The sequence below is a fragment of the Calliphora vicina genome, chromosome 2, assembly GCF_958450345.1.
Source record: "Calliphora vicina chromosome 2, idCalVici1.1, whole genome shotgun sequence".
In the NCBI taxonomy this organism is placed as follows: domain Eukaryota; kingdom Metazoa; phylum Arthropoda; class Insecta; order Diptera; family Calliphoridae; genus Calliphora; species Calliphora vicina.
Window position 1 is genome coordinate 143296656 of NC_088781.1, and position 22376 is coordinate 143319031.

General features: G+C 31.3%; 1 protein-coding gene across 6 annotated transcripts in view; it reads left to right on the forward strand.

The window, feature by feature from the left end:
• The window catches only part of lilli (lilliputian), an 80987-nt gene extending 63773 nt beyond the window's left edge, over positions 1-17214 (forward strand). For 2 of the 6 annotated variants that reach the window (XM_065502386.1, XM_065502383.1), the window contains 10 exons: positions 384-1052; positions 6270-7014; positions 7100-9811; positions 9879-11420; positions 11482-12089; positions 12272-12466; positions 14829-14909; positions 15021-15186; positions 15269-15419; positions 16624-17214. In XM_065502386.1, the coding sequence (XP_065358458.1) occupies positions 6271-7014; positions 7100-9811; positions 9879-11420; positions 11482-12089; positions 12272-12466; positions 14829-14909; positions 15021-15186; positions 15269-15419; positions 16624-16745 (6321 nt within the window). In that variant the 5' untranslated portion in view covers positions 384-1052; position 6270 and the 3' untranslated portion in view covers positions 16746-17214. The remainder of the gene's footprint in view (positions 1-383; positions 1053-6269; positions 7015-7099; positions 9812-9878; positions 11421-11481; positions 12090-12271; positions 12467-14828; positions 14910-15020; positions 15187-15268; positions 15420-16623) is intronic. The other 4 variants (XM_065502382.1, XM_065502381.1, XM_065502380.1 and 1 more) reach the window with 4 other exon arrangements.
• The last annotated feature ends 5162 nt before the right edge of the window (positions 17215-22376 follow it).

The following is a 22376-nucleotide window of genomic DNA, read 5'->3' on the forward strand; positions in this document are numbered from 1 at the left end:
AACAAATCATAGTTTATTTTGAGGTGTAACAAAATCAAATTTTTATGTCAGTCGGCCTAATTTACATAAATAAAGTACATTGTATGGAATATTACTGGCAGTAACTAGCACCGATAGTTCCGATTATTCCTTGGATTGTGGAAACTTTTTGGAAAATGTTTGATGAATATGTTACTAATAAACAGAAACCTGGTATCATGAATGCTCTTTTTTAAAAGAAATCGATCGGTTCATAATTTAATTATTATAATTACATGCTTACATATGTATGAAAATAAATTTCGTATTCTATTATTCATCTCATTTGATTTTACATACTTTAAACATATTTCTCTTTTGAATCCAACCTAATTTATTTTTGTATTTTCTTTGCCTCCTTTCAGGTTTAACACCAATATTTGTTATAAATCGTAAACCAAACAAAAAAAAAATAAATTTTTTTTTAATTTTCGCACTTTTTCACTATTTTATTATCAAAACAAACAATAATATAAGCAATAAAAATAATGAAAGCAACAAATAATATAACAAAAATAAATGTTGATATCAAAAAAAAGACATACGAAGAAATTCCAATGATATTGTAGTTTTAAAGTAAATATTTAAAAATATTAATGATACAAATCAATTTTAATCATATAAAAAACAATGATAATAAATTCAAAAATTCACTTTAAATATCTGGAAATGAAATTTTCTTATAAATGCTGTAATCATTATAAAAATAATAAATTATTGCACTTTTTCTATCTACAACGAAAAAATGATAAAGTTTAAAAAATATCCAGTCGAAAGAACGCATGTAAACATTTTAAACTTTCCAATAAATCTTCTTTTTACCTTTTACTGGATCAAATCATAAGTTTGCGATTTTTTTTTGTTCCGCTTCTATGTCTGACAATTGTTTTGCACCAAAAACAATATTAACTCTACAAACACAACTCTATTAATAATAATAATAATAATAACAACAATATTATTAATAAAAACAACTGCGTCTCTTTGTATATCCCAACTACAAAGATAAAGTTTTTATAGATTTTATTTTGCAAGTAAGTTTTTTTTTGTTTAATTTTTTTTAATTTTTGTTTATGTGTTTTCATTTGTTTTGTTTTATTTGTGTATGTCTATGTTGTTGTTTCGTTGACGTTTACTTACACAGAGAAAACAGATTCGTGATAGCAACCGAATTTGTTGACAATCGAATGATTCGATTGTACACACAGAATTTTTCGGTTCTATCAACCGAATGTCAGTTGATAAAGAAGAATTTCGGTTGAAGCAACCAATCTTTTGTTATCACTTCCAAAATTTCGTAGCCACAACTTTAAAATTCGATCACTAAGGTAGAATCATTCGTTTGGCAACAAATTCAGTTGCTATCACGAATCTGTTTTCTCTGTGTACATATGTATATGCATACATATGTACTCGGAAATATGTACATATGTATGTATGTATATGTACTAGAGTGCTCCAAGATTGTATGGACGAAAAAAACTTTCTAGGTACAGGCCGTTCCCCCCTCTAGAATTGTTCTATGTATTGTAGAAACACATTGTGTAAAATATTAGGATGATAGGATAACGTTAACTGGTGGCGCAACGACGCTGAAGTTTTGAGGTGCATTTACAAGGGGAAAATATGCAATTTTTTCAGTTTTTGTAAAAATTTTGCCATTAAATAATGACTTTTACAATTTAATTTAAAAGAATCGAAATGTGTACGTAATTGTCATTATAATAAGATATAAAAGACAAAAATTGGTGAAAAAATGTTAAAGTTATTAAAAAATCGCCAGGCCATTAACGTGTCTCAGGCCACTAGAACAAGAAATTTATGAACAAAATTAACATATTTTGAGAAATATTAAAATAAAAGCTTATTTTTACTTAAAATATATCCATATTTACTTGTATATGAGTTTTTGTCCTCGTAGGATACAGTTAACCTATTCGCAGGTATGACCAAAAAAATTAAATTTTTTTAACGGCAGTTTCAAAACTCCAATTTCAAATTTTTAAAAATTTTGTTAAACAAATTTCAGAATTTTTTGATCATCACATGGGGATTTATTGACAACATAATAGGGAATAAAAATGTGAAAAAAGTATGTCAATACCTCCTATAGTTTTTCCGTACCTGCGATATAAATTTTGCGATTTTCGAGAAAAACTAATTTTTTGGCCATATTTTGGGGAATGACCAGAATTTCCTTACTGTAATTATTTTTAAATAAAAGCTATTCAGAATAATATAGTCCAGGTAATTTTATATATAGTCTGAAAGTTTTACTAAAATCGGAAAACGTTAACCCTTAAATCGTGAAGGTCAAAGGTCAATTTTTTCAATATTTGGAATTTCTCATGGAATGATAGCGAAATATTATATATTTTTGGGCCGATTTTGATGAAACTTAAAAAAAATATAAAATGAAGCCTAGTATTCACAATAACAGTACAAAAATGGAAATTAACCCTTAATAGCACTTGGGGTCCAAATGACCCTCAACTTTTAAAATCACGAAAAACACATTAATTTTGACCCCAAGTACTCTTAAGGGTTAATTTCAATTTTTGTACTGTTATTGTGGATACTAGACTTCATTTTATATTTTTTTTAAGTTTCATCAAAATCGGCCCAAAAATATATAATATTTCGCTATCTTTCCATGAGAAATTCCAAATATTGAAAAAATTGACCTTTGACCTTCACGATTTAAGGGTTAACGTTTTCCGATTTTAGTAAAACTTTCAGACTATATATAAAATTACCTGGACTATATTATTCTGAATAGCTTTTACTTAAAAATAATTACAGTAAGGAAATTCTGGTCATTCCCCAAAATATGGCCAAAAAATTAGTTTTTCTCGAAAATCGCAAAATTTATATCGCAGGTACGGAAAAACTATAGGAGGTATTGACATACTTTTTCACATTTTTATTCCCTATTATGTTGTCAATAAATCCCCATATGATGATCAAAAAATTCTGAAATTTGTTTAACAAAATTTTTAAAAATTTGAAATTGGAGTTTTGAAACTGCCGTTAAAAAAATTTAATTTTTTTGGTCATACCTGCGAATAGGTTAACGGTATCCTACGAGGACAAAAACTCATATACAAGTAAATATGGATATATTTTAAGTAAAAATAAGCTTTTATTTTAATATTTCTCAAAATATGTTAATTTTGTTCATAAATTTCTTGTTCTAGTGGCCTGAGACACGTTAATGGCCTGGCGATTTTTTAATAACTTTAACATTTTTTCACCAATTTTTGTCTTTTATATCTTATTATAACGACAATTATGTACACATTTCGATTCTTTTAAATTAAATTGTAAAAGTCATTAGTTAATGGCAAAATTTTTACAAAAACTGAAAAAATTGCATATTTTCCCCTTGTAAATGCACCTCAAAACTTCAGCGTCGTTGCGCCACCAGTTAACGTTATCTTATCATCCTAATATTTTACACAATGTGTTTCTACAATACATAGAACAATTCTAGAGGGGGGGACGGTCAAAATTCGCAATTTTATTTTTTTGGAGCACTCTAATATGTACAATGCAATTATAATTCAAATATTCCTTAAGTACAAGTTCAAAATACGCAAGTTTACAAAAAAATATTTGTTTGTTCATTGAATGGAACATATATTTTTGTGAAAGCCTAGTTACGGTAGTTTATTAAAGCCCGTAATTTTAAAAAATAGATATCTATGGTGTAACAAAAATATCCAGCTGATAAATTTACCTAAACGGTAACTTCACATCAATCTCAAATCAATATCTACGATTAAAAATATTTTTAATCCATAACAACTAATAAATGATAGTTATCTAATTGTTGAAATTACTGGTATATGTATGTTTTGTTTCCAACCTATAAGTCCAAATTTTAAGAATAATTGGTTTTTAATTTTCCACGTTTCTGAGCGGTCGTTTAACAATTAAATGGCAGACCTATTCCAATAAAACATTTATTAAAATTTGTAAAGAAATTTGAAAAACTTGAATTTTTTTCGACCATTACCTAAAGCAATGCACATTTACATAAATCATTTTGTAAAAAAACTCTATTTTCGACCATTGCCTAAAGCAGTTATTAGTAACTTTTAAGGTAGTTAAAAGATTTAAATTTTTCAAAAAAAAAAAAAAAACACTCCAAATTCGGAAAATGATGAAAAATTAAATAAAATATATGTAGTATATGTATGCTGGTGATGCTGTTCAAATACACACAGACTTAAATCATTCGTAAGCTCTCAGTCCCTTCTTTTATGAGAAACATAAAATCAGATGATATTCAACTAAGTTACTTGCTAATAAGTGCATAAAGGTACGAAACCCCGTTTTTTTTACCCGCAACTCAAAATTGTGGTGGTGTTTGGGAAATTTCAAAAAAACAGATTCTGGTTTTCTTCCCTGGTATTTTTTTTTTGTCGCACAGTGTTATTATTCACGAGTCTCTTACCAAAATATGTTGATTTTTATTTATGTGTAAAAAACAGTTGCTAACGCATACAAAAATAACTTGGTCCTAGTGTAGCGAGTAAGACGCTGAAATGTATTATAATAAAAAGTGTCCTATTTATATGACCATGGCTGTGTATGACCGCTATTATTGTACTTAATATATTGGATTATTTGAATGCATTACGAACGGTATTTCATTTAATTATAAGATATTATTTACACATTTATGTATATTTATGTTCGTATGTATGTTTCTATGTATAATTAAATATATATTTGTTTTTCAATGTATGTATTAGGGTGGGTCAATTTGTTCGGGTGAGAAAAAAAACGGGACAGGCGTATAGCAAAATTGGGATTTACACAAAATTCTAAAATTTCCAAAAGAAAGTATGGGTCTAAAATTAAAACCTAGCTCCCGCCGAGATACATAATGATTTAAGATTTCACTCTGCTACAGATAACACTTTTTTAATAAAATCGGTTTATATTTGCAAAAGTTATTAAACTTTTTCGAAAAAAGGTCGACAAAATTTACCTACACAGAAAAAACTATTTCTTAAACCGTTTCAATTCAAATATTTGTCACATATTGAACTGGTTTCAATTATTTCATAATTAAATCAAGTATTCATTTGCTCAAAAACAAAATTTTTTGATATTTTCCAAGGTGTATTCAATAAGGTGAAGAAACTAAATTTCCTTTATATGTACATTAGTATACATTTTTATAAACTTTCATATCAAAATAAGCAATAAAATCAAAATTTCTTAACTGTGTATTTTGAAGCCTCTCACTGGGAGCTAGGTTTTGATTTTAGAGCATTGTTAACCAAACTCTCACAACAATAGATTTGCTTCGTATTCCAGTGTTACGATGTGTAACAAAATTTATTATGAATTATTATACTGGCAACACTTGTAAAATAACTCATATTCGTTTTTTAATTTCGGTTTCACATACATAGTATATAAGAAACTCACACATAGACGGTGCCCGCGGCCGTACTGGATACCAATGTGTTAGACCCATAGTTTCTTGGGGAAATTTTCTTAGAATTTTTCGTAGATATCGTTTTTGCTATACGCCTGTTGACCAACAAATTTACCCACCCTAGTATGTATATAGTATATGCAAGGTTCACACCGGAAGTTTTTTGAAAATAAATGTCTATATTTTCTATATTCTTTTTTAAACAATTAATTTTTTATTTTTTATATAAGGGAGAGTGAGTTATTTTGGAAAGTTTGATGTTGCTAGCAGTATATTGAATATATTTTTAAAGTATTTTTTTTGTTGTTTTTTCTAGGATAATAACACTCTGCTACAAAATGACACTTTTTGTCAGAACTTGAAAAGCCACCTAATGGAGTTTGTAGGCCTAGGTGAGGACATACTAAAAACGTTTTCAAAGATTTTGAAACACCCTCAAAATTTTGAGATATTTTGAAAAAACTGTTTTAGGGTAGGTCGTAGTACTTTAGTACCTCTGACTCCCACATTTTTAGATCGATCTAAAAATTTTAAACAATTAAAGTTCGGTACAGAATTAAGCATTCGGCAAGACCTATAACCCACGCTAGGTCATTTTCCAAGTTTTTTTTCCATCAATATACATACATATATTTCGACATCCCAAAATACACACTCTCTCATATGTATTTTTAATTATAAAAATTATGAGAGCCATTGGTGTGATCCTCGTTTTTTGTATTTATTTACTAATTTGTATTTAATGCGTTTTGTATTTATTTATTTATAATTTATTCTGTACTTTCCATTTATTTAGCATGGATGACTATGAATATGAGAGGAAACAAAGAAGAGAACGTGAAAAATCTGAAAGGCAACAAGTTCAAACATCGTCATCAAATCGGGAGGTAGCACTATTTTCTGAACCTCGTCGTGTAAATCCATCCGAAGATGATGATAAAATTTCAGCAAAATTGGGTGACTATTCCAAGGCTAGGGATTTTATTAATCTATATACAGTGGGCATATCGAATTCTGGCCATAGACATATGCCTAATGCAGTTTTACCAGGTATAGTGCCAACGAGTTCTCCGCTACCAAATGTTACTGCTGGTGTGGCAACATCGGCGTCTTCAACTGGTTCCTCCTCATCATCAACATCGCAGCGTTTGCTTCCACCTCCGCCACCGCAAACTCAACCACAATCACAGCAGCCGCCACATCACTATCAACAGCAACAGCAACAATTACGACAAACGCCTTATGTTAAACAGGCTGATAATAAACCGCCTTATAATGGTCGAGGAGGATATCCAGGTCAACCAGTAAATCGTTTAAGTAGTGGAATGGCACCGCCTAAGGGACCTCCATCCGGCTCATTACTGCCACCCGCCACAACACATATGCCAAATGGGCGCCAAGCATCGTCGTCGGCCTCTTCTGTTGAAAAATCATATCTAGGACCACCTACAGCATCTTCCTCTTCGTCATCGGCGACCCATAATGGTCGCTTTTCACAACCATCAATACCAAAACAACGCCAAAAACCATTACCACCAGAGGTAAGTCTACGTTTCTGATAGCTTGTATACAATATCCCTGAGGAGAAGTTTTTAGTTTAATTTATTTTTTCTTTTTTTTTTATAGAACGACATCAAAGAAATAATTAATCATGTTACCAATACATTTTGTCCACCAAAGATGTTAACTGGCATTGATGCAACACCGCACAACACTTTAATGGAGAATTATAATCTCAGCGATAAGAATAAACACAAGTATTCCTTTGATATTTCAGCCAAAACAAGTATCGTGGAACCTTTGGATTCTCCGCCTCGTATGCAAATGCCAGCACCTAGATTTGTGCCTCCTTTATCAGCTACATCAGTAACAGCAACACAGATGCCTTCTTCTAAATCAGTCTCCAATAACTCCTCCTCCGCCCCCACCTCATCCTCTTCCACTTATATAGCCCCTGCAATCAACACCACCGCTTCTGTCGGTCATCTTACATCATCTACCTCTTCCTCCTCTGGGCAGTCTTCGTCGGTAATAAGCAATGCTGCCATAACATCACCTACAGTGCCACATTCTCCAGTCTTATCACGATCGTCGAAAGAGACACTGATAAAACCAATGAAAACGGAAAAGCCAACTCCACCGCCAGTAGAGAAACAGAGTTCAACTCTAGAAAATGATTTAGAACTCTCTGACTCGGACGATGATCGCAAGAAACAGAATCGTTCCACAGTGAACTCAAGTGACAGTTCACCTTCAGATTCAAGTGAATCGGGAAGTGACTCTTCAAGGAGTGAACCACAGCAACCAGCTACAATACCCGCCCCCCATCAGCTCATCAGCCAGCAACAACAAATGACTGCGGTATTACCAACCAAAAAGAAATTAGGACCAGCCTCGTCGGGTTCTATAGCTGGTAGCGGTAGTAGTTGTAGCTCGGGGTTAGGCTCTTCGGCACCTCCTTCAGGAGGTTCTTCATCGTCGTCCTCCAATAAGACACCTTCACCTTCGAATACTACCAAATGGCAGCTAAGCAGATACTTCAATAAGGCTCCATTACATCAAACGCCCACACAAGACGTAGTATCTCCAACCACTACTTCAATGGTAAATTCCGTGAATTCTATGAATGTTGCCAATCTCAATATGACTATTACACTTCGAGGAGGAGCTCAAATTATACCCGAACCGCCCCAGCATGTGGCGAATATTAAAAACGAATCGATGATAGAAGATGTAGATGACGATGAAGAAGATGTTAACGAGATCGAAGATGAAAGCCTACGTAGAAGAAGTAGAGGTTCCAATAAAAGCGAAACATTCCCCCATCCGGCTTTTCCATCGCGGAAAGCACCAGCTGGTCTCTCAGTAACACCTCTTTCTCCTATGTTGAGCGATATTAAGAAAGAAATGTCTACGCCTCATGTAGGTATGGGAGTCAACCAACAACAAGTGCCCATTTTAAATGCCTCCGAATTTGTATCGATACCTTCGTCGCAGATAAAACACGAGGCGATGTCCATAGCTGGAGGTCATACTACTGTTACTTCATATGGCGGCGACGTAATAGAAGGTTTGTCAAATCTTTCCTCCGATTCGAATACAAGCGATGACGAACGATTGCCCGTTAGGGGACCCGGGGGTACACTACAAATTCCTGGTGTTCCAGCAGCTATAACAGCTTTGCCTCGCTCCCCACCCATGGTGCAAAAGACTCAAATGTTAAACTCTGTTACAATGATACGGTTAGATCCTATTAATTCCTCTCCAACTACACATTTAAGTCGACCACCTCCTCCACAATCACGAGCTAAAAAACCTAGAAAAAAACTGAAACAACAAACTTGTGCTACGGTAGCAACTGATACCAGTGATGAGGAACAAGAGGACTTAACAAAACGTTTAGTTAGTCCGGTAGTTAATGTCACAACGAGTGGAACTGCAAGTGGAGTTGCGGCTGGTCCAAAAAAAGGTCGAGGAAGACCACGTAAAACTACCCCTAACCAAAGTGGAAACATAAGTTCTGCATCTTCAGCCTCGGCTTCTGCCAAAGGACCAACGTTAACCGCCAAAAAGGATATCAATAAAAAACCCGCCTCAACTACGAATGCAGCCGCAGCAACCGCTCGAAGAAGAGCTTCTAGGCTAAACTCTACAAATTCTTCTGCTCAAGATGTTACTTCTACCACACCTACTAAACAAAAGCAGGTGCAAGCACCTGTGGAATTAATACAAACAACACAGGTAAAAACGCCGGTTCCCGTTAAGGAACAAATAGTTACTGCAAACGCAACTAGTGATGATTCTTCTTCGTCAAGTGAGTCCTCAACGTGTTCTATATCAAAATCCTCCTCATCAGCTTCAGATTCGGATGTAGAAGAAACAACCAAAAAACCAATTGTAGTAACTTATAATAACTCGTCATCATCGGATGATGAAGAAACAAAAAATTGCAATGCAAGTACTAAGATGTCGGGCGGTGGAGAACAGAAGCCTGTACCACCCAAACGAATAGTAAAAAAGCTGAATACCCGAAAATCGTCGCTTGAAGATTTATCAGCTCCATTGACAGCCTCCAATAAGCCTCATGATATGTCAATGTCCTCTTCGTCTTCATCGTCATCATCTGAATCATCTGCAGAAGATTTCAGCCACCTTCCTAATGCCTCAAATTTAATTGGAGGATCATCACAACAGCCTCCTGTATCTGTTGCTGCTGGTAGTTCTTCTCAACATTCGGCAAATCATCAATCACCGCATAAAGCGTCTGGTGTCTTTTTTTCAGAATCGAGTGGTGAGGAACGTTCGGATTCAGATTCAGGAGAGCCTCGAAAAGAAAAGGTAACATTTTAAGTGAAATTGTTTAATATTCAGCCTATTTATTTATGTTTGTATTTCATATTTCTAGAAATTTAAACGTGATAAACCAAAAAGTGATAAAAATAAAATAAATACGCTGACCCGTATTTTTAAATCATCGAATGAGGGAGGTGCTAAAAAACAGGGTCAAGTTCTTATAGTTGACCAATCTGAAGATCAACAGCAACAGCAAATGCACCAACAGCAAAAGCATATATCTCCAGCTTTAAGACTATCTCAAGAAAATCTGTCCGCAGTACACAATTCCTCACAAAATACTCCAACTGCACAATCTCCACGTTTAACACCTGGTGGTCATATGAGATCACCACGTTCCTTGAACATGACACCTCTTGCGTCTCAGGTTTTAGCAGCTGGTGCAATTGCGTCACATCGTACACCGGATCGTAGTACAACGAGTGCCGAAAGGAAATTGCAACAACGTATAAAGACACCGACTAGAACGCCAACTCGCACACCACCCACCACAAGGACGCCAACTCCGACACCTGCTGTTGCGGCTGCAGCTGCTTTACACCATCTAAATCCATTTCCCTTGCAATCATCGACGAACCCATCTCATCTTCATCAACAACATTTAGCTCTGCTACAACCTCCGCCGCCTACTTCCTTAATATGTAAAATTGATCTCTCTAGATTGTTGAATGTACCCATCGATTGGCATACAAACACTTATCGTTTGTATGGTCATGCTCCTGGCCATCAACAAAACCATTTAACACCTAGCGCTGGACGCACTCCAAAATATGATTATGAAACAATACTCAACGCTGACCTGCAATCTTGCAACAACCAAATGCGCCTGAAATCCACCTCAAGTGGCAACTTTAGTGGTGGTGGCAGTGGTAGTGCGACACCTAGAAGTACTGGCAATCGCACACCCATACAAATTGCCTCCACTATATCATCGGCCTCCGAAAGAGAACTATCTCATTCAAGAGAAAATCTCCACGAATTTGCCAAAGAAAATGGCAATTCTGGTCGCTTGAGTAGTCGTTCAACGGATAGTAGTATATGTGGTGGTGGTTCGACTCCTAAGGAACATTTGCTTCCACCCAATGGTTATAGTTCAGCCGCATCAATGATAAGAGGTTATAATTCCCCCAATGCTTCAATTGGTGGTGTAAAGCTGTTGACCGGTGTTAAACATGAACAAATTATAAAACATGAACCTGATTCGGAATATTCCTGCAATGAAACTAAATTTAAAAGTGACTCTTCTACAGATCCTGCTCTCATAAAGCAAGAACTCTTTATACTCAAGCAAGATTATAAACCCAGTGATTTGTCAGAAAAATCATCACTATGCTCACCTAACGACTTACCTTTGGATCCCAAACCTCGGCGCAAACGCAGCACCAGCTCTAGTTCCAGTCCTTATAAAGAAAAAAAGCGGAAAAAGGAAAAAGATTCAAGTACGACTGTTTCAATAGAAAAAGATAAAATTATTATCGGTAGTGATGATATTGTTAAAGAAAAGGAAATTGTGAATGATTCTTTAAAGTCCGCAAAGGAATCCACTACGATGGATGATTGTTTAACAAGTCCAAATGAACAGCAACAAACACAGGTAGGGAAAATACATTTTCCCATAAACTATGAACACTTTTAATTCTATATTTTTCTTTTAGAAGGATCAATCGATTTTGGATCAACAATTTCCGCCTACAAATCATGATCGGTTATTAATGGAGAATAAACTTCAACAACAGCAAAGCACGGATAAATCAAATAGTCTTAATAACAACAACAACAGCAACAAAGTAACAAATAATGTCTCAAACACTGCCAGTCCTGCGCATTTACAAATTACAAACAACCATTCAACCACAGTCGCCTCAACCAATATGCCGCCACCAGCCAATGTAGGACTGATACCAACTGTTACACAAACTCCTCCACAAGGAGTTGCATGCACAAAGAACGATCATGTCTCAGGGCCTGCAACATCTATGCCTTCAGTAGCTTCGTCATCATCGTCGCCCGCAGCATTTCCAACAGCATCAAATTCAACTGCACCAACAACAACAGTGGAAGCGGTGGCAGGATCAGCTTCAACCACTCAACCTCAAGTTATCTACCGTTCCTATTTCGAACGTGATGATGACGCTTTGAGTGATGAATTCAGGTTTGTTGCGGAATCATTTATTGAATATTCGAACTCCTCTACCTACTCCTCCAACAACAACAACACTACCAACTCCTCCGTTACGGCCAAATTTCAAAATTTATTGCAAATGTAAACCAACTGTTTTATGTTCATTTTTCACTTTTTTATTTGACAACTTTTAATTTCATTTTAACAAAGAAATTGTTAACAGAAAATGTGTATATATGTTAAATTATTTACTATTCACATTAAATAAGGAATTGTTTAATAACACTAATAAATTTTTTTTCGAAATTGCTTCCCAATTCCAGCAAAGATGGCAAGTTTTTGCAAGAGGCTGTTCATCGCAAGCATGCGGCAGATCGCGAGCAGAACACTTTCAATCAAGTAACTTTATATTTAGAGGCTGTGGTTTACTTTCTTTTGTCTGGCGCTGCCATGGAACAACATAGTCGTTCTGAAGATGCAGCTTGGACTATGTACAAGGATACCTTGTCATTAATTAAGTGAGTAAAGTGCAAAGATTTTTCTAAATTTAACACGTTGACGCTCACCTCAAAATTGACGAATCCACCCAAAAACACACTTAACTTTTTTTGGTTATTATTTAATTTTAAAGGTGTTAGATGAAGATTTCATAATTTTATGATAAAATTTTGCATTTTCTAAAATTTTTTTATAAAAAAAGTTAGACGTCTATAGCCGTCATTTGTTTTTCATAATAACCATTTCTCTGATATACAAATTACGGCTTTAGACGTCCTGGTATTCAAAAATATTTTTTTGAAATAACTGAAAAAATTCATGATTTTTATTAATTTTAATTAAAGTTATTTCATCTTTACATAAAAAATAAAAAGTTCAGTTCTATATCTTTCTATTCATATTTAAATTTAATAAACTAACAAGTTTAATATGATTATGATAGTATTTATGTATATTTTATACAGATATGTGTTTACTAACAATAAAGTAAGTGATACGGCTCAAAGCTTTCGGGACATAAAGCTGGTTTTTCAGGACATGTTTTACACCTGTATTTTGTCTCTTTTCGGAATTTGTTTTTTGTGCAGTTCCTGCAACGGCAAAATGTGTTAGTTCTTTTATAGTTTTCTGGTGTCAGAATCTTCTCAATGTAATGTTGTTCAGATAATTTTAAAAAAGATGTGTTGGATGTCCTTTGTGGTCTGCCATATGACACATCAGCTGGTTACCATCTAAAATATGTTTTGGTAATCTTATAAGGGATTTTACAAGAGATTCCCTAAACTCAAGGAACTTTACATTTTTATGAAATTTTTTATACAAGTAATACGAATTCCAAACACATAAGTCTAAAATGTGAAAAATTATTACCAACGGATACTCTTTTTTGGAGAAGAATAATACGAGATAATTCGATCGCATCTATCAATGCCCAAATATGTATATCGTCACAAATAGGTAATAACTAAAACCTTCACTGATATTTAAAAAAATACAGTTAGAATTATCAACAAAACCATAAACAAACATTTACATTGTCCAAAAGTAAGTCAGACTCAAAGAGAGGCTAAAAATAATAAATAAATTATTGACGTCTATGCACGTCATTAAAATTTTCAAGTACTCTTATAGCAACAAAATCATAAATCTAAAAATAAATGAAATAATATAACTGTAATATTTTCCTTTTAAAATAGTATTGAAGGAATTGGTAGAAAGCTAAATCACACAGATTTATAATTAAAATATTGTTTTATAACTTTAAATATTTATAACGGTTATAGACGTCGTTTGCATATATTTGCACTCGGACACGACGTCTATAGACGTCATTTACGTCAACGTGTTAAACAAATTGCACACTTGTGTAAATTATACCCTGCTCTCAAAAAATAACATTGGGTGCGTTCGTAATGCAGTAAGTAGTATTGCATTGTTGGCATCTCTGATTTAGGACAAACGTTTTTGAATGCAAATTGTTGGCAATGATGCAACAATTTGCACAAATCGTGTCAGTGATGCACACATTTACTGCTTTTTCAAATGCACCCCATTGTCTTGGATGGACCTTATATTGTTCTTTGGTATCTAACCAACTGATTGATGTAAACAATGTAAAATGTCTATTTCGAATTATTTTATGCAGAATACTAGATTTTTTCAAATTGACATCTTTAAAACTGTTTCTAGCATAGGTTCGTTACCATTAAGCGATAGACATCAACTTATTTGTCAATTTGTTTTAGATACTAACAGCTATTAGACCCATCAAAGACACATTGGCGCATATTCAGAAATCATAACTAAAGTCGGAACTAGTAAAACAGAAACTAAAAAATAGTTCATAGATAGTTGTAGATCTTATTCACAATTCATAACTAGCTTAGTTACTGCTTTGACATATAGAGAAAACAAAATATCGATAATATTTTCATCGATATATAATGTAATTAATTAAAAGGCTTATAAAGCTATTAAGAGACTATTTTTATTCTCTAAAAGTACATAAAAAATTTATAGTTATAGTTTGTATGTAAATATATTAAAATAAGGGTATGTAGAATGAAATTTTTCAATAGAATGTTGTTGACAAAAAAAAAAACACATCTCTAGATTATTTTCTTTTTGTATACATGTATTAAAATGAAATCAATCAGCTGTTTTTTTGAATGTATTAGTAGTTGGCATTTAGTTACAACTTTACCCATGATTAAGTGCTAACTAATTGTGCTGAAAGTAACCAATTGTGAATAACTTAAATAGGTACTTAAAAAAGTCAACACTTGGTGATCGTTTATGAATATGCGTCATTATTTTTTAAGGTTGTGTTTAAAGTATATAGATCTAAAATTGAACTATTTCTTTGTTTAATTTTATTTTCAGATTCATATCTTCTAAATTTAGACATTTACAAGTATCTTCAGCGAATCAACATGAGACTCATAATAAGGTTGCTATACTAAGGTACGCATAAATCATTCATTATAATAACAAATTACATATGTAGTTATAATTACTATCCAACACAGAGTCTTAATATAATTATCTTCTTTTATCTTACCTCACATTGTTCAGTCTGCGTTGCCAGTCTTTGATCTCTTTGAAGTTGTTTAAACTCAAAAGAAACTTTTGTCGCCAGATCAACACCATCTGTTCGGATTTCTTCAAATCGGGTAAAGGCGATATTATCAATGGTAATACGCCTTCATCAATTTCGCCTTCAAATTCGGTAGGTTCACAGGTGTGTTGTATCTATATATATATATGAGAACAATTTTCCTGACTGATTTACAATGTGTTGTTATATTTATTTTTAACTTTAGGGTTCTGGTTCCAATACTCCACCCGGTAAAATAGTGCCTCAAGATATACACTCAGCTTTATGTCAGCAAAACCAATATTTCGCTTATCTATCCAGTAGTCATGAATTATGGGATCAAGCCGACCGTTTAGTTAGGCAAGGCAATCATACCGGTAAGTTAAATAACAAAGCTCTCAGAAATATGATTAAATACAACCTCTAACTCGAGATGATTACATTTGAGATTTTTATATGTTCCAAGAGATTAACTTAGTGGCTTTAGAGCTAGTTTCTTACTTGTCGGTTAAATGTAGCTTAACACGCTGTTATATTAAACCTGAAACATATTTAGACGGGATTTAACCAATGATTGTGTTTCTCACTAATAGATTAATTTTGTTAGCATTGCCATACTTTTCAATCAAATCACATGTGCTTTCCTCAAAATTTTTCATATAAATATGCCAATACTTCAAACTATATAAGAAAAAGCAACCGAGTACATAATTTTCTTTTGTAAATTTTAACTGTGCAAAAGAAATAGTGCCATTAAATTATATAAAATGTATATTAAAAATTATATTGATGTTAATAAACCAAATCAAAACAACGAGCTGCTGTGCTGAATAATTTATTTAATTTTCAGCTGTTTGTGCTTTGACATTTCATACTTAGGTTTAACTCACCAATGATGCTCAGTTAAACCAAAGAATATAAATCGTTAAACCTAGATTTTATACTAAACTAGTTGTCCCAGCAAACGTTGTTCTGCCATAGCTCATACAAAGTTTGTAGACTCCCACTATAATAGTACCCCAGATATGCAATAATAAATTTTTACTTTGTATGGCAAGTGCCATGCCCATTGTTCCCATATAGGTCAATTGTGAATCTAAACCATCCAGGGACAATCTCAAACACACACAACAAATTTCATCGAAATCGGACCAGCCGTTAAGGAGGAGTTCAGTTACTAACACACGTACAGAAGAATTATACATATAAAGATAAACAATAAGTGAGAAACACAATTTTTAGTTTAATCTAGGTTTAAACGAAGAATGTAGATTATCTTTTTCCCAGAAACTAGCTCTTAGTCATTCTATTATTCATTAAATAAATTTTTTCAAATGACTTTAGTCGACCTTATAACAATAAAATAATTGAATTATCTGATAGTTATTTTTTGTTGTATATCATCAGTTCAATAATTACAATTTTTTTTGAAACTTTATTTCATTAATGTTCGCGTATGCCATATGTTTTGTAAAAACATATGGCAAAGAAGAAGCCATAGCGTTTGTAGTTGTTATTAATACGATTATATATATTTTTTAAATTTAAAAAATATTTCTAACTTGATATTTTCTATTTCAGATTTCTTTATTGCTTTAGATCATGAGAATGGTCCATTGACTTTGCACAGCAATGTTTATGAAGTCTTTCGTTATGTCCAGGCTGGTTTGAAAAAATTGAAAGATGAAATGCTTATACAATAATAAAAAACGTTTGCAAATATTTCTTGCAAGTTTTTACAAAATCTAAACAAAAAATATAATTTTTTTTATGTACACAAAGAAACACGAATTAACATCACTACTCAACTTATTATTGAGTTTTTAAACTATTATTTAATAAACCAAACAATAAGTAAATAAATATATAAACAGAAAATGTTTAATGTTTATTTTATTTTTTAGAATATCTAAAAATAAAACTCAGTGCTTTTTGTTAATGTTAAACAAAAAAGAAAAATAAATTTTCTTGATAAGTCATTATTATTGTTACAACATATAATTAAATACATACATACACTGCAAGAAACTTATCTTCAATAAAATTAAAGAGTTATTTATGTAATTTCATTGAAAACAATTTTAGTGCATACACATTTCAAACTTTAATTATGCTAAATATAATGTTAAATATTTCATTTCAAAATTAAAATAAACAAATCTTATTTATAAAGTCATAATTATTTTTTTATAAATTGAACCATTAAATAAAACTCTGCTTTTTAAAGAAAATATATGCTCAAAACTATGTTATACATACATATATATTTTTTATTTTAATTTTTAAGTTTTCTTTTTATTGAATTGTTAATTTCTTTTTTAATTATTAAATTAAATATTATATTTACTGGGTTTTTTCTTTGAATTTAGTTAATTTTTAAAAATTTAGTTAAATCTTACAAAAAGAAATGAAAGCTTTTAGAAAATTCCTTTGTTAATAAGTTTTTTTTTTATAAATGAGGTTTTTTAAGTTTGTATTGAAATTAAGTCAATATATATAATGTACACATAATTATTATTTGTACAATTAATATCATTAATCCGTAAATTATTATAACTTTAAAATAATTATTTATAATTTTATTTTCTTAATGTGTAATTAATTTTTCATATGGCAATCTATACTATAAATTGTTTTATAAATAACAAGAGCAACACCAAATGATTTTCTAAATTCTCATTTTATTCGTTCATTCGTATATTTACGAATTTCCTTCCATTGGCTTTTAAATTTTAATAAAAAAAAACTAACAAAAAAAATACATATTATGTACTTTCAATCTTCTTCCTTAAACAATCTTCTTGAAATGTTGAATTAAAAAATATTAGAAATATACATATGCATGAATGTGTATGCGTTAGATCAGATTATGTAATACTTTCAAGTTTATTTAAATCAAAGACAAATTATTTCACAAGTAATCAACGATTAAACTTTTTGCTAATTTGAGATGTACACTGATGGACAAAAGTCACCGCCATTTCCCTTTAGAATGTTTAAAGGACTACCACGTTATAAATATAATTGAATCACAAAATTTAATTTTTTCAACAAAAACAATAATTCATTTTAATTATACCTAATTTACAAATACGTAGCGTGGCGGTCCTTTACACATCCTAAAGGGGAAATGGCGGTGAATTTTGTCCATCAGTGCATGTATATGGAAATGCTTCTCATATATTTATACATGTATACTAAAGTTTCTTTTTTTAATTTCTTCACATAATATCTATCTTCTGTTAAGGCCAGGTATTTAATTATTTAAAAGATTTGTAGCTTAAGTTGAAACCGATTAATCCAATATCTAATTGTTTTATAAGCATGTTACTCTATCTTAGTCTATCATTAAATTTATTTGTGAATTTTTTTATTATTAAATAATATTGAAAATTGTTTAATTATTATTATTATACATAATTATTTCTGTTTTATTAATTATTAGCTATGATTTTTCCTTTTCCCATAATATATTTTTTAGTTTTAAAAAGATAAATGGTTACATTCTTTTTAGTTTATTATTTTAACTAAAACATCTATTAAAAAAATCACACACAATAATTATTACAAAAAATTAAAAAAAATTTAAATATTTATTTCTTGAGTTTTATTTTTTTATAACAAGCAATTTGTCAATGTCTGAGGGGCATTAGCCCGTGTCTATACTTGACAAATATTTATCATAACAATAAATGACATTTGTTGTCAAGACAAATTTGTCTAAGCAAAAGCACTAACAATTTTATCATAACGAAGCAATAATACTAAAAAATGAAGACTATACCTGATAATTTTTTATCTAGACAACCATTTTGAAGTTTATCATGATAGTCGAAATGTAGTTCAATATATGTCCTTATACATACTAAGAAGGATTCTATCGCAAATACTGAGTGAATTATATGGTTAATAAAATGGGCAGGTAGGTAGTATTTAGAGCTAATTTTAAAGCACAGACATGTTACTTGGTGAGGACAGAAATACAGAACTTCATATCAGATTATTTTGACAATTGGTTATAATAATAAGAAATCGTAAGATGAAAATATTCATGTACATACGTACGAAAGTGAAGTCTAATGTTTTTAAGTGAAGAGTTTTCAAGCGCTAAAATAAAAGTTTAATTTTCCAAATAAACACACGAATAAATTATTAATAAACTTTTCCATTGTTAGTTACTTGTGGGTTATTGTGGTAGGTAATTCGATTCGAAATATGTATAAAGCATACAAATTCGAATGATATTCTTTTCGAAACGAATTACAAAATAACCTGGTCCTAGTTAATCCTCCAAAAATTATTTTTATAACCTAATATATTTATGGACATAAATATTAGTTTGTCGTTCTGTTTGTAATTTAAAATTTTTTCATTTGCGACCTCATATATTCAGGATCATTATAGATGGCGGAGTCATTCACCCTTATCGTGGTTGGCGTAAACGTCTTACGCCTACGACTGTTTCGTACTAGATTAAAGATAAAATGCAAACTGTTACTTTAATCTAGTACGAAACTTAATATTTCGCTGACTTAACATGCAAAGGCTCTAAGTACAAACTAGTCTTTCATTTCTTTATTACTATATCACTTTTTATACCCTTCACCATGAGTGGGAAGGGTACATATATATAAGTTTGTCATTCTGTTTGTAATTTCCACATTTTTCATTTGTATATATTATATAAAGTATATATTATATTCTGGATCGTTATAGATAGCGAAGTCGATATAGCTATGTCCGTCTGTTCGTCTGTCTGTCAGTCTGTATGTTGAAATAAACTTTCCGTATCCCCCAAATAACTTACATAAATGGTTTATACATCAATATATCATCTATAGTCTCGCTTAGGTTGCTACATATGTAATTTTTTAGATATTTTTTGAAAGAAGTATGGTCCGAAAGAATATTGATATGCAAATACATACATATTTTTGAAACGATAAAAAAGTCAGGGAATTACCGCATTCTATATCGAGTAAAACTATTCGTAATTTTTCTTATTCTAGATTATGGCATTCGATATCGAGCAAGAAATTTAGTACCATAGAGAAATATACATAGAGCGGAAACTCTGTTGTCAAAGACCTAACTCAGTTGTCAAAATCCTAAGTGGTGAGAATGTATTAATAAAATAAACTATGTGAAAACAAAAACACTTTTTTGAGTAATATTTTTGTTTGAGTTTTTTTCGAGTTTCCGCTCTATATTATCTATGTTAAGTACATTCTATGATACGAAATATTAATTTGTCGCTCGTAAAAGTAAGCATACAATTTTTCTTTTATTGACATATTTTTATTTCCACTTTTTTATTTGAAGGTACAATTTTATATTTTTCTAGAGATGCACACATGCGAAAACGAGGTATCGTGTATATATACTTTAGATTATTTACATACATATATTTAATAAGAAAAATTTGTTAATATTTGTAATTATAAGTAATTTTAATTCATAGTTCCAAATACGAACTTTATTACGAAACAAACAATAAACAAAATAAACTGAATGAAGTGTGAAATATACATAAGTAACTTAAAATGTATTTAACTCTTATATCGAACTTTAGATCTCTCACCTGTCAGTATTTTGTTTCTTCAGAATAAGTAAACTTTTTTCGATTTTTTCTAAGTGGAATTGAAATTTTGTCTTTATCTACTACATGTTTCTTTATCAAAAACTTGACTTCTGTTTTAATATAGCAAACTAAAATCAGAATTATTAAATTGTTTGGGTATTAACAAAATCAAACAGTATCTGAAGAAGCTAAAAAGAAATTGTTCGGAATAATCAGGGACCGAATTACCGCATTCGATATCGAGTAAAATTGATCGTAATTTTATTATTTGAGATTACGTCATTCGATATCGAACATGAAATTTAGTACATTTTGATATAATTACGATATCGAAATTATTTTTGGATACGATAGTTCATTCGATCACGAATGCGGTAATTCGACCCCAGGTCTGTCACTGGATTTGTACGAAAGTGAAAATAATCATACATACATATATTCCAATTCGTAATGTTTTGCCACAAAGTATACTTTGTGGTTTTGCTTTCGCTTCTCAAGCTTTCATAAAAATGTTTTGCTAAAAAACATCACATGCCTTAAGGCGTAACGTAAATGGATTTTATTACACTAAACTTATGAAATATTTATCAATCATAAAAGTACATACATAAAATATTTTAAAATGTTTCATATTTGAATTTTACACATTTTTAATTTTTTACTTTCAGATTTTTGGTAATTATTCGAATTATTACAAATAATTTTCATTTGAAAGTGTATTTTTTGTTTTTTCTGTAGAAACTAAATACATGTTCTGAAAAGAGCATATAGCTTAAAATTTGCGTTTTCGATTTGAATACGTCAAACAGGTGTTCTGACAAACGAAAAAGCTAAAAATTTGGCGTTTTCAAACCGCTAGTGTAACTGAAACCAAAACGCTGCGTTTTCCAGAACATGGGCGTTTAGTTTTCACTTTCGTGATTATGTAATTCGAAACGAAATACTTTCGAAATACAGTGTATAAAGCATACAAATTCGAACGAATTTCTTTTCGAAAGGAATTACATAATAACCCCCCTGGTATAAATAGTTCATAAAAACGGTATTACTACTAAAAAACTTCTTTACTCGACAGCACTTTATAAATGTTCTGCAATTGATAATATCGTTTGTGAAACAAGCATCGTGAATCAGTTTGGAACAAGTTTTTCAATATTGTTCCACAGAACAGGATCTAGAGGTCATTGCGGTATCATTGATTCTAGTAGATAATGCTTCACACAATGTAATAAAGAATGCAAATTGATATTGTTTGTATTATATGCTTATAACTGAAGTTATTAGCATAAGCAATGCATTCGTATTTTGAGATGAATTTATTTTTTTCAAAATCAAGGTATTTCTTCCCGAATCTTGCAAAACCTAATGTTAATTCATATTAAGGTTCTTTAAGTTGACTGTTCTTCGACTATTCAAAAAGTCGTATAGTCGACTATAAAAATATAAAAGTCATTACTTATGTGGCGTTCAGAAGCCGCGTTTTGTGTTTTGAAATAAAAAACAAGTTCACAATATCTTTGATATTTATCGGGTTTGCTCATTGTATTTCTGTAGTGTGCTGTGACTGTCAATATGTATATAAAAATAATTTGAGCTATGCTACTGATTATATCTTATTAAATCTGCCTTGACATGAATGAATAAATAAACACTACAGGGTGTCACAAAACCATTTATTTGAATGTGTTTTCGAGATAAATAGGTTTTTGGCGCTCTTTATTGAAAAATTTTCTGGGAAGCAATAATGAAAAAT